This window comes from Zootoca vivipara, chromosome 6 (genome assembly GCF_965207765.1).
Source record: "Zootoca vivipara chromosome 6, rZooViv2.hap1.1, whole genome shotgun sequence".
In the NCBI taxonomy this organism is placed as follows: Eukaryota; Metazoa; Chordata; class Lepidosauria; order Squamata; family Lacertidae; genus Zootoca; species Zootoca vivipara.
In genome coordinates, this window is record NC_142589.1 from 5,352,436 (window position 1) to 5,366,332 (window position 13,897).

Here is a 13,897-nt window from a genome sequence, read left to right on the forward strand (position 1 = left end):
GTGAAATCCTCAAATCAATTTTTTTTTAAAAAAAAACCCTAATTGCTTTCACCTCTACAGTATATCATTTATACCCCAAACACATGAAATGATTTAACAGTGTTATATATAGTGTGTGTTGCAAAACTTGTCAGAAGAGAGATGCTTGCTTCTGCTTCCTCACATATCCTTTGTGTGAATGAATTTGGGAGTGTTTCTGTGGGGTATTTGCATTAATATTTACAAAGTATATTTGTACCAGAAAGATACTTCTGGTTTTTAAAAATATATTTATTTTAAAATAATATTAAATGCAAATAGGGAGTATTTATCTTGTGAACCGCCCTGAGATCTTACAATGCAAGGAAGTGTATGTCAAATAAAATAAAATAAAATAAAATAGTGAGCGACCAGATGTGTTTGCTTCTCAATTATGATGGCCACTTGTCTGCCTGCCTTCCAATAGCTTAATGGGCACAACAAGTGGAAGCTAGATGGCGCTGTTGATTTGTACTGTATTTTTTTTTGCATCGAAATGTCTGGGTTTGAACTTTTTTTTAGAGAGAGCAATTGCAAATTAAGGTTGTGGGTGTTTTGTGAGGGGAAAACTGCATTCTGTGCTGTCTTTTTCTATTAACACAATAGCCTGAATTCTGAATTATCTACAAACCATATTAATGCTTCTGAACTATATGCCATAAATGATTATTTATGGAATTACTGTATAACCAAATGGAACTGTATAAGCAAAGAGGTTAAACTTTCAGCTTTTTAAAAAGACCCCTCAGGCACACAGCATTGTTATACAGGTATTAATGAATCTTAAGCAAAGCTAATACTTGTGCTTTTCAGGAGTTGAGAGGGTCAGCCCCATGTTTGCCTGCCTGCTTATATCAAGATACTAGGTTCCCAAAGGTCACTTATATGAAAGATACTAGGTTCCCAAAGGTCACTTAGTCAGCTAAAACCTGGTATTTCCCCATATCACTTAAGACACAACAAGAGCGTGATGGATCCAGTCAATGGCCCATCTAGTCCAGCACCCTGTTCTCACAGTGGCCAACCAGATGCTCATGGGAAGCCCTCTCCTTCAGTTTCCAGTAACTGGACTTCCAGCTGTGGAGGCAGAACATAGCCATTGTGGCCAGTAGGGCTGGCAGAATTATCTGATGTGCTACTTTTCCTTCTACACATAGAGTACTTATCTTCATACATTGCTTCTCCATATTTGACCACCACAACTGAGAAGACCAAATGCAAACTCATTGACTTGTGTAATAATATTGGAGAGAATGCCTTCGTCTGATCAGAAAATTAATAGCCATTGATAGTCTTGTTCTCCATGAATCTTCCAATCCTCTTTTATTTTTTTTTTAAAAATATTTTTATTAATTTTCCAATTAAAACCAATTATATCACATTCAATATTTCAAATTATACACATATATATATCAATCAAACCGAATGTTATGCCAAATCATCCCAATCCTCTTTTAAAGGCATCCAAGTTCATGGCCATCCCTGCCTCTTGTGGGAGCAAGTGCCATAGTATAATGGTGCATTGTATGAAGAAGTATTTTCTTTCAACAGTATTGAATCTTCCAATATTCAGGTTCATTGGAGGTCCATGAATTCTAATGTTATGAGAGAGGGGAAAACACCTTTCTCTATTTACTTTCTCCATGTCATGCATAATTTTATAAGCTTTTATAATGTCACCTCTTGTTCACCTTTTCTCTAAACTAAAAAGTCCCAAACTTTAATCTTCGTGGTTAACCTTTTCCAACTCTACAATACCCTTTTTGGGGTGAGGCAACCAGAACTGCACACAATTTCCCAGTTGTCTGCAGTAATCTTATGTCATAACTTTAATTTATATTTATATGTTTTACATAAATATATAGTTATTATACTTGATGTTACTAAATGAGATTAGTTATTAAGTTACTTGCTGATAAATATTCTACAGCCTTTTAAATGTGTCTGTGGGAAGGGGGATTATTGTTTTGCTGTTTTGTTTTACTTATTTACTTGTTTTTATGCTCTATTTTATTCTGTGAATTACCCTGATATGTTATGATGAAGGGTGGTATAGTAGTAGTAATAATAATAATAATAATAATAATAATAATAATAATAATACAACAAATTTCCTGAAATGAGTGGGGAAACAGTTTGGGTGCATGCAAAGGTTTCCCCACATCTGTGACTTTACCTTTCTCTAACAGTACTTTGGAGCAGATTCTTTTGCACAGCTTGTAACTTGAGCAAACTTTTGCCACTGTGGCAGAAAATTGCATCCCAGCTTATGGTAGATGAGGCATAATTGCAAAAGTCAGTGCTTATGCTTTTGTTGTGGCCAAATTGCGCCACATGTTTTTTTGCAATATCATGATAGATTGTTAGAACGATGTTAGAATGCTGCTTCCTTATGGAACTTGATGACTAATTTTTTTCTCATGACCTGTATTTTCAACAGTAAACTTCATGGATTGCTCTACATATCTATAACTGATAATAGAAGTGGGTGAACCAGAATAATTTGCCAGTGTGACAATAGTTTTTTTCAGAACTGGACATCCAGATTTTGAAGGAGTTGGTTTCGCACCTTTAAGGGGCTTTGCATACATATTTCACAATACAGTGATTACAAACGCTTCAGGTTACAGACTCCGCTAACCCAGAAATAGTACCTCGGGTTAAGAACTTTGCTTCAGGATGAGAACAGAAATCATGCTCCGGCGGCGTGGCAGCAGCAGGAGGCCCCATTAGCTAAAGTGGTGCTTCAGGTTAAGAACAGTTTCAGGTACCGCTGTATGTAGAATAACTGATGATGACATAACCCATCTACTTTCAGCAACCAGAAACATCATAACCAGACATTGGAGAGACCTGTCAGCAGTAAGCTTGGACCAATGGTACCAAATAGTATGGGAAACAGCCTTACTAGAAAAGCTAACAAATAAGCTGAAAATGACACGGGGACAAATAGAAGAGGACGCCTTCACCCCAGTATGGCTACCCTTTATACACACACAACCCAACAAGACAATGACAAAAATCTACTGACAGCATACAAATCAGAATGGCTAACTTTAAAACACCCACCCACCCCCCTCACACATGAAAACAAAAACCACCACAGCTCACCACAAATGAACAACCACACCCTAGGCCAACCCCTAATCTCTCTCACCACCAAAAGAACACAACCTGCACAAGCAAGGCTGACATCAAACCCTACATATATGAAGTAAAATAGAAACGCTGCCACCCAATCTCACCCCCACCCATCCTCTCACCCCCTATCCACCTCCTTCCCCCTCTTTCTTCCCAATGTCTCAACAAATGAAACTGATTTGCAAAGATGATACATGTAAAAATATGAGAGAGATACACTGCACATACCTTTGTAAATCAAGAAATCTTTAATAAAAGTACTTTAAAAAAACAAATCACAACTGATGATGACAGATGCCGCCTGCATTCTGCCTGGTTTGCAGAAGCCAAGTGTACTGTACTGTTTAAAGGGATTGCTACTGTAATATTTACTCAAGGTTCCTAGTTATGTCAGAGGCATGTAGTAACACCGTGTGACCATGTGGTGTGTCTTGGTATTTTTTTAACAGTTGTGTAATGTATAAGCACTTACTCTGATAGGATAAAGTACAGTTATACAATATATGGAATATAAATCCTTCTGCATGATGCTTGTGGTGCTAGTATGATCGCTACAGCTGGCAGCTGCTGGTAGGAACCAGGCGAAACTATTCCACAGAGACTCTGCTATCTGCCCTGGTGTCTTGAGGTAAGGGAGTCGTTAAACAGGCTGAAAGTTGTAGCTAATGTAAGAGAAGTTCAGCTAGAGAATTTAAATGGGTTATATGCTGATGTTTTGGTCTTGAAAATATTACACTTGAAAATTTGAATTTTCATAACTTGAAGTTTCTCCCCTCTACAGGTTATGAAAATCCAAATTATCGAGAAGTTAGAAGTGTCAGTGTATTTCTGTGTCCTGAGATAAATAAATCCAGACTAATCTTAAAACTATTTTATGTGCATTGTTAATAGGGGTGGGGTTGCATAGTGTCTGACTTGATTTGAAACTTGACATGGCCATGAACTGACTAAATGGACTTAGGCAAAAACTACACTGTCATAGAATCATAGAATTGTAAAGTTGGAAGGGACCCCAAGTGTCATCTAGTCCAACCCTCAACTAAAGCACCCACGACAGATGGCCACCCAACCATTGCTTAAAATCCTCCAATGAACACCCCTTCTGAGAGAGTCTGTTCCACTGTCAAACAGCTTTTACTGACAGATAGTTCTTTCTGATGTTTAGTCGGCGTCTTCTTTCTTATAGCTTGAAACCATTAGTTTGAGCCCTACCCTCCAGAGGTTGATCCATCTTCTGTGTGGCAGCCCTTTAGCTATTTGAAGAGGGCTATCATATATTCTCTCAGTCTCCTCTCTTCCAGGCTAAACATGCCCAACTCCCTCAACCATTCCTCGTAAGACTTGGTTCCCAGATCGTTGACCATCTTGGTTATCGTCCTCTGCACACCTTCCAGCTTGTCAATATCTAGCATTAGTTATCTAATCTGCAGCTTGGGGGCAATACAGTAATATGAATAAAAGTTTAAAAGATAATGTACCGGTATGTGAAATGCTTTGAACACACTAAAGTGGAGTGTCTGATGAGGAAATGTAGTTTAGAATAAAGCTTTCAGTTTTGGAGACTTGGTGGGTGCGCAGAGAAATAGATAAAACTTTGTAAAAAAAATACCTATAGAAAGGAATGACTACATATTAGTTTTCTTGAGGAATAACCAGTCATATAAATCATTATGCATTTTTTAATCTTTATTGCTTGGCTTGAGAGGCTCATTGAAGTGCTTTGTTGAGGAGAAAACAGCTGCTTAAAACCCCCCCACCCGCTTCGTTACTTTCAGGTAACCTTTTCTGATCCAAACAAAAAAGTGGCAATATGTATGAACACCAAGCAAGAACAATTCCTTTCACTTTTCAGGAGATCATGTAACAATTAGAGCAGGAATTTAAATTTAAAAGATGCATTTTAATTCTGAATGAACATATTTTTGCTATCACAAACTGAAGGCAGGGCAAAAAAAAAAAATTCCTTCAGTAGCACCTTAAAGACCAACTAAGTTTTTATTTTGGTATGAGCTTTCGTGTGCATGCACACTTCTTCAGATAAGTGTGCATGCACACTTCTTCAGAAGGCAGGGCATTACTCAAACACAGTTACCGGTATTTTCAGGAAGCATGATTTGGATATGCTTAAACTGTTTGCATTGTGAATGGCAGCTCTGTTTGTGTGTGTGTGTGTGTGTGTGAGCTTGCTCCCATGCGTATACAGCATGGTGCTGCACTAGCAACAGTCACCACCACAGTCAATGTGAACAATGGGATTCGATAGAGACAAAGCAGAGACATGCCCCAGCACAAGGTATTTGACCCTGACTGCCACCTCTACCTTACAGCACAACCCTACAAGCATAACATTTTGGGTTGACCATCTTCTGATCATACCTGGACTTTAATGTAATCAGAAGAGGCCCTTTTACATGTATGTGTCTGGGGCATGGCTGATAGGAACACAGAGAAAGGCTTTTTTGGGTTGGTGTACACAGTTGGTGGAAATTCCTACTCGAGAGTTCCATGCTGACCCCTTATTTTCCTTGAAGCTTGAATTTGTTTTATTCTGGGTTGTTGTATTTGATCATTTTAATGTGTTGTAAACCGCTTTAAGGTTTTTTCTTTAAAATATAAAGTGGTATAGAAATGAAAATCATCATCACCACCATCAATTGGGGGGAAATGGCGCCTAGACATTCCATTGTACCGTGTTTCTCATATTATAAGACATGTCTTATATTTATTTTTTCCTCAAAAAACCACACTATGGCTTATTTTCAAGGGATGTCTTATTTTTTTCCTCCTCTTCCTGCCGCAGCCGGCATTGCTGCTGCGCCTATCACTATGTCTTATTTTCGGGGTATGGCTTATATTCCTTGAATGCTTAAAAATCCTGCTATGGCTTATTTTATGGGTATGTCTTAAAATATGAGAAACAGGGTAGTGACCGTAACCTAAGTTTAAGGTGGCATTTGGCGAATAGCTTATATATGTGAGTTTCCAGCACTGGTCATGGCCAGTGGCCAGGGATACTGGCTATTATAATCCAAAATATATGGAAGGCATCAGTTCAGGAAAGCTGAACTAAATACACTCTGCACTTTTGTTAGTGTGTGTATGTGTGTGTACAGTGGTACCTCAGTTTAAGAACAGCCCTGTTTACGAACTATTTGGTTTATGAACTCCGCAAAACTGGAAGTAGTGTCCTGGTTTGTGAACTTTACTTCAGTCTAAGAATGGAATCCGAATGGTGGAAGGGCACCGGTGGCGGGAGGCCTCATTAGGGAAAGCGTGCCTTGGTTTAAGAACGGACTTCCAGAACTGATTAAGTTTGTAAACCAAGATATACACAATGGTATCTCAGTTCCCAAACAGCTTAGTTGTCGAACAAATTTGCTCCTGAATGCTGCAAACCTGGAAGTAAGTTTGTTAATGTTTTTTGGAAGCCGAACGTCCGATGCAGCTTCCGCTTGATTCAGGAAGCTCCTGCAGCCAATCAGAAGCTGTGCCTTGGTTTTCAAACGGTTTTGGGAGTCGAACGGACTCCCAGAACAGATTACATTCAAGAACCAAGGTACTACTGTATATAAATTGTGGTATTGATGCAGTGTGCTGTGCATATAATGAAAATAGATGGTGATGGTGAGTTTAAAAAACAACAATCCCCCACCCCGAATGTCCTGAATGTGTCTGTTGGACTATTGTTGATGGTTATTGAATATTGTAAGTTTCCATCATCCTACAGTACCTCCGCAATATCCCACATTGCCCTCTGTGTGAGACTTGAGCTTCTGGTCATCTGTCTTCTGCACAGCCTAGCTGCTTGAGGTTTCATGGTGCTTGCAAGTATTTAGTGATTCCCAGGTGCTTCTTGTCAAAGCCCGAAGGGGAAGAGCAGAGAGTAAGAATGAGAGTGTGGTGAGGAGGAAGTGGATGCCTGTATCACTTCTTCTGTGCCCAGTGCCAGCTGGGAAATCACTCTCAGTACATCAAAGTGCTATTGGATGTGCTATCTATCTTTTCTTGTATGTAACTTCTTCTTTTTACGGATAAGCCACAAACAAGCTTTATAAATTAATTAGAGGGATTCACAGCCTTTCCCCCCTATCTTGACCTCCACATCCACCCTTGTGTTAGTTCCATTTGAGTTTGAATCTTTGTGCTCCCTTGTTATGAGGGAAATGTGTGAACTAGCTATTCACCCAGTTTCATTGGTAAGTTGTGTTGCTAGAAATGCTATCTTTATCTCAGCTTCATGGATAAGGATTATGAATTCAGCTTGTCCATGTGGAATTTTCCAGTTGATACGACTACTGTGGAAAAGCCAGCAAGCTTGTATCTTATCAATGGTACATCCAAATTTCTTGCATCCATCTTTCTGCAACCCTTTTTTCCACTGGAAGAAAACAAAGGCTTATTTGGTGTCACTGGTCTTACAGGTGCCAAATAGAGACTCAGAAGCTGCTGTCCTGTAATGAATTGGGAATTGTCTTTTGTGCAAAATTGAGGTTCTGCCAATCATTGGTCTGCCAGCTAACTATTCTGGCTAATCAAAACTCTGCCCAAATACAGTAATTATCTGCTTCACTTGTTCAAAATGCTTAAAAGCATTATTGTTTTGCTAATCAGGACAGTCTGTGAATTTTTTTTCAAAATGTTCCTGGCCTGCTGGCCAATCTTTTGATATTGATGCCAGTCTCTTCGCCAATCTGATTTTCACTTATTTCCACCTTATTTCCCCACCTTAAAAGAAAGGTTTGTTGTCTCCCAAAAAATTGTTGCAGAGGGCTGTGTGTGTTTTTCCACCCTTCAGGTCAGGTGAGAAAGCAGAAATATAATTATGAAGCATTTGTAGTTTGCATAACTAGCTAGGCCTTCCGCTGTTGTGAAAATGGAAAGCAGAAGCTGGAGGCAGCTATCTTGAATGCATGAGTTGAATTACAGTAGATTCTAGCAAGTGTGATGTTCCCTTCCTGGAGGCCTTCACAGCCCAGCCAACCTGAATCCAGGTCTTTCTGCAGCAGGATGTGCTTGACAGGTATTTGATAGACAGCCTTGGTAGGCTACTGAGACAGGGTGGGGTGGTTTTACTGAATTTCTGTTGGGCTGCATTGACTTGGTTTGCAGGCCATTCTGTGCCTTCTAGGATAATTTTCCACCACCCTCTCCCTTGCCCTCCTTGCCTATTTCTAGTTTTAAAATGTGCCTGTAATCATTCTAGGCAAGCTTTTGAGAGAAGAAAGGAAACAGTCCTTGTTTTGTTAGGAATTTTTTTGTGAGATTATACAGGGATTTGTTTCTCATGGTGATTTCTCAAAGGCCATTCATTGCCTTTTGCTTCAGGAATGTGGCTAAAAATGCTACAGGCTAATTTTTTGAGCTAACACGAAGGAAGATCAGTGTAATACTCTTGATTGCCTTTTACAATAATTCCTCTTTATTGTGCCTTTTGATGAAAGCATTTTGTATTATTGCTGTTTCTGGCTTCATGATTTATCATATGCTTTTTCTTGGAGTCGAGCACCACTTTTGTTAACTGCTTTTAAACTGCAGGTGTCCACTGATAGAATTTCAGAGCTGGAGCAGAACATGCTTGTTGGCTACCTGCCATTCTTTGAAAGGAAATGAGTAATGGGATTTAAAGGAATGGCAAAAACCTGAGAGCAAGGTTACTGTTAACACACAATAATATGGTTGATTTGAGGAGGAATTGATTTGTTTGAGGAGGAATTTAGACTGAGGAAGGAATAATTGGTATCTCAGGAGCTCAATCCAATCATCTCATGTGGCCACCAACATTGCCTGTAGCCTAGTGGTTCCCAAGCATTTTAGGGCCTCCACTACCGCCCCCCATTTCCATAAACTCATCCCTAGTGCCCCCTACCCTATAAAAACATTACTTAGTATAACAGATGTCATAACACTAAATTCCATATTCAGAGATGTATTGTCCTTGCAGTGTGGATGGGTCAAGAGCATTGCACTTGTCTTGTTCTAATGTCCTTTTTATGCAGCAATCCGCTACAAATGTTTGAGCCCCCTGCTGAAGGAGTGGTTAAATTGTTCTGACTCCTACAGGGTTTCCTTTTTATTGAATGGTTGCCTGCATGATCGTATGGAGGAAGTAGCAGAATATCTGAGCAACACCATGAAACAGGGGTCAGCAAACTTTTTCAGCAAGGGGTCGGCCTACTGTCCCTCAGACCTTGTGGGGGGACGGACTATATATTTGGGGAGGGGGGTTTGAACGAATTCCTATGCCCCACAAATAACCCAGAGATGCATTTTACATAAAAGGCCACATTCTACTCATGTAAAAACACGCTGATTCCCAGACCATCCACGGGCCGGATTTAGAAGGCGATTGGCCGGATATGGCCCCTGGGCTTTAGTTTGCCTACCCATGCCATGAAACTACATCATCATAAGACTTGAGTGGTACTTTCTAACCTTACTAGGCCTGTATAGTTTTATCTTAAAGCATCTCCTCCTGTGAACAGATGCCAATTTTATATTTCTATTCATATATTCCAGTCTTCTCTGTATGCCCATAAAGGTTGGTTGGTTGATTGAACATAACAGTTTATGTTAACCACTAAGGAAAAAAATAACACAATAAAATTCAAAATGGCAACGATTAGTTCATGCAAAGGCAAAATGCTCTTTAACTTGCCCACCCAATGTACATGCAGCCACTGCCACCACCGCCAATCTGCCTTTGTTTTGCTTCTCTGGAGAGGAATGGACTGAAGCACCCTTTGTCTGTGTCTCAACTTACCGGTATATAGAAGTGAGCTAAAGGAGAGAGCCATTGTTACTGTCCCCAGGTCATTTAAAAGTGGACCCTTTTAACATTTCATTTGCTTCCCATGCGACTAACATATTGAAAGCCTGGTCTTCCCAGTCTTTCATTTCTCTCTTGTTCCCTTTACATTCACAGCAATATATACTTTCAAACAGCCTTATGCTAAAGGAAGATGATTTTCCCAAATCTGTTCCATGTGCCTCCTGCCTTATCATCGACTCACAGAATGGTAGCATTCCAATTTCCAAAAAGCCACTTGTTTGCTCTATATCTCCTGTATTGCTACATGACTTTTAACACACAGTCTATGCTCTCAGTATTTTAGATGAATGTTAGCCTCATATTAAGTTAGAACACATATTAAGAGTTTTAACTTCAGTGGTTCTAAAGTGGAAGCATTATTGTACAGAAGTCTGGTAGTAAAGGGAATTGGTTAATTCACTCATGCAAAAACAAGATGTAAGAGACTGTGTAAAGTGAGTTGTCAACAGAGGCAAACATCTCTGGACATTTTGCAAGTTGTGTCCCTTTATAGAAAAGGGTTTTGGAGTAGCCTAAAATGTGAGTATGTGAATATGTGAGTATGTGAACTAGAAGTACATACCCAAGAATTCTAACTGCGGATTGATGGCGCACTGGTTTGTTTCTGGAACATCTTTGGATATTTTGATTGTTTAAATCTGAGTTTGCATAGTTATTTTGTGTGTGAATTAAATCATCCTTGTTCATTTATCAAAGGCAGTCTTTACACAGCTTAAGTTTTATTAACCCCAGTTTGACTGAAATTTGATTTGCGTTCACATCTGTACTTTTGATTAGATCCATTTTTTTAGTTGTGGCCAGCTTTAAATTGTCATAATGTGCATTTGTGTGTGCCTTTTTCAAAGGTTTACCTACAACCAAGTGCATAGGCAAAGTTTTTTTCACCTTTGTTCATTTATGTAAACAGCACCATCACTCAGTAGGTGTGGTGCTTCAGACTATGATGTTAGTTTATCATCTGAAATTCCTCAGTAGGGAGGCAATAGAGCAGCATTCCCCAATCTGGTACCCTCCAGCTGTTTTGGACTACAGCTGCCATCAGCCCTGGCATCCTATGACTGTGCTGGCTGGGGCTCATGTGAGTTGAGCCCTAAGCATCTGGAGGGTACCAGGTTGATGAAGGGTGCAGTAGAAGGAGAGGAGAAAGATGGGAGTATAGCTAAAAGGGAATGAATATATGCAGTTCGAAACTCAGGGTTAGTTTCAGTAGGCAGGGGATGAAGAGTAAGTGGTATAACTTCATTTTGAGCTTTAAGGAAGAACTGGGGCAGGTTGGCATCATCAGCCTTGAAAAGGGCTGAATATCTATTTCAAGATTCCTGTCACCAGAATCAAATAGGCTTGAGGGATTTTTCTGCTATGTTGTGAAGGGGGGAAAGACTGTGGCTGACTGTCTTCTTTAGGGCATCCTTGGACATTGGTTGAAATTCTCAATGTAATTAACTTGGCATAAAACCTGGATTCTTGGTGAGGTTTATACACTGCAGCAAATGTCTTGTGGAATTGTACTGCAAATTTTTAATGGTGTTTCATTTCTTTATTTCTAGGTGCCATAGAAGCACATGTTACTTACAGGACCTCATGCTCCATTGTGAACTCCTGTGATGCTCTTCTGACTTCCTGAGGTGCCCTATTTTTTAATTGAAAACCCTATCCCCATACTAATAACTTAGTGACTACGTGAATTTTAGAGCATTGTGGGAAACAATGGGAATTGGCAAGAACACTACGTCTAAGTCAGTTGAAACTGGAAGTCCAACAGAGGGCAAATATGAGGATGAATCCAAGCATCCTGCTTTCTTCACACTACCAGTAAGTTGCATACTCCAAAAAGTTGCATTGCTTCCCTGTGGTGGCACAATGTAATCACAAGCTTAGCCATAATATCTGCTTCTGCTTCAATCATCATTCTCAGCCAGGTATTTCTAGGCACTGATTCTCCAAAGTGTGCTCCTTGAGGTCCAGTTAAAAACTCCCATTGTGTGGGAAATGCATTTTACAATAGTACAACTTTGAAAATTGCATTGGGTCAGTGGTGACTTGTGATATGCCTTTCACAGAAAACTTTACTGATCTTTATTTCTGGAGCAGAAGTTGGTTGTAAAACTCATCTTTGTTGTAAAAGCCATCTTGCTAATCTGAATCTTCGGAAAGAAAGAGCTCTGAATGTATTTTTAGTATGGAGAGGCGACCAAGAAAAAATAGTTCCATGGTTTAGAAATGAATTTTAGGGCTCTGTATGAATGACTTTGTTCAGAATGCAGGTACAAATGTTGTGTACACTGACTAGATTGCACAAGCAATCAGACTCTTACCTCTTTGAGTACAGTTGACTAGATAGGCTTTGAACTATTGCATGCAAATGCTGATGATGATTATGACAATTTAGCCACAGATTACCAAACCACTTCCAATTAATGCAATTCAGCATTTGATGATAGCTTGACATTGGTTCATTGCAACATGGAAACATGAACTTGCTGACCATGGTTATATGTTAGTCTAACTGTCATTTCCAGTATTTGAATAGTGCATTGTGGGATTGTTCCAGCTTTGTTCTGCCCTGTATAAGACTGGACCAGAGGGTTTCTAGTCTGCTGTTACACTCACGGTCTCCATACCAATGCTGTTTGTATTAAGTCAAAGGGGCTGATGTCTTTCTAATGTGTACATTTTGTTTCCTGTTGTGGCATAATGTGTATATCTCTTTAAATTGATAAAATACTGTTGACGGGTCCTGTGCTTATGCTGCAGTATTCCTGTTCTGTCTAGTACTGTGCCAAGTCTTTCAATAGCTCCCCCATCCCCGGTTCAGGGAGGGAAGTAAACCCAAACATGCCCTAAAAGTCGGTGAGGTGAAAATGAAGTTCAGATAATATGTTGACTGGTTTTGGGCTGGTGGGGATGGGACAGTGGTTATCTTCTTTTCCTTTATGAAATGGAAAAATAAACATTGCACAAGTCAAAGTGCTGGGCACACTTGCTGGAGCACCAGCAGCCAGCTCTCTCTGTCTCTTCCAGCCAGCCTCCCTTCCTAGGCATGAAGGGAGCTGCGTGCTGCAGCAGCAAGTGGTTACAGTGCTTTTACCTGCACTTTTTTTGCTTGTACATCAGCTGGCTCAAGCTGATGGGAGTTGGTTCTCGATGAATTCAGTATGTTGAAAATGTTGCGCTCTTTGTTGAGAATACTAATTCCTGTGCTTGCCCTAGAGGATACAGTTATTTAACAATCTATAGTAACTATTTTTATACAGTATATTAATTCCTTTTTCTTTTTCATAGGTTGTAATGAATGGTGGAGCTACATCAAGTGGTGATCAAGATACGGAAGATACAGAGCTAATGGCAATCTATACAACTGAAAATGGAATTGCCGAAAAGGTATCTTTCTGGAGTAGATTCTAAGATTGGCACTGGTGCAGCCAAAGTAACTCATTTGCTCAGCTTGGGATGCTGCACGCACACTGAGGTGATCCCTTGGAGTATTTTTGGAGGGAAGCCCTGGGAAGGTAGCTCAGTGACTGTCAAGAGGAGAGCTTGAGTGCTGGTAGTGTGTGGAGATGATGGGGAATTGCCTGGAGAATCAAGGTGGAGACTGTAATGGCGTTTTAAGGTTACAGAAATTTATCTGTTTGTTCATAACCTTCTTGTATCTTCTCTGGCTTGTGACAGGCAGCATAGCTGGAAAAAAAGTTTACCATTACCACTAACTCAGAATGAAAGATAAAGCATTGTTGCATATTCTAGGTTGATCATGATGAACAATAAATCTGATTCATGAAATCCTGTTTATCGCATAATTCTTATTACCATGTGATGGTTGGTTGTATGGCATAGTCTGCCAAACATTTACAGACAGTGCTTTTCCCATCCCACTAACAATATCTATCAGTGGAAGGTATGGTTTCT

General features: G+C 39.8%; 1 protein-coding gene across 4 annotated transcripts in view; it reads left to right on the top strand.

Moving 5' to 3' along the window:
• The window catches only part of SLC23A2 (solute carrier family 23 member 2), a 78,574-nt gene that overhangs the window by 22,063 nt on the left and 42,614 nt on the right, over positions 1–13,897 (top strand). For 2 of the 4 annotated variants that reach the window (XM_060276384.2, XM_035117372.3), the window contains 2 exons: positions 11,536–11,800; positions 13,271–13,369. In XM_060276384.2, coding sequence (XP_060132367.1) covers positions 11,696–11,800; positions 13,271–13,369 — 204 coding nt within the window. In that variant the 5' untranslated portion in view covers positions 11,536–11,695. The remainder of the gene's footprint in view (positions 1–11,535; positions 11,801–13,270; positions 13,370–13,897) is intronic. The other 2 variants (XM_035117374.3, XM_088670879.1) reach the window with 1 other exon arrangement.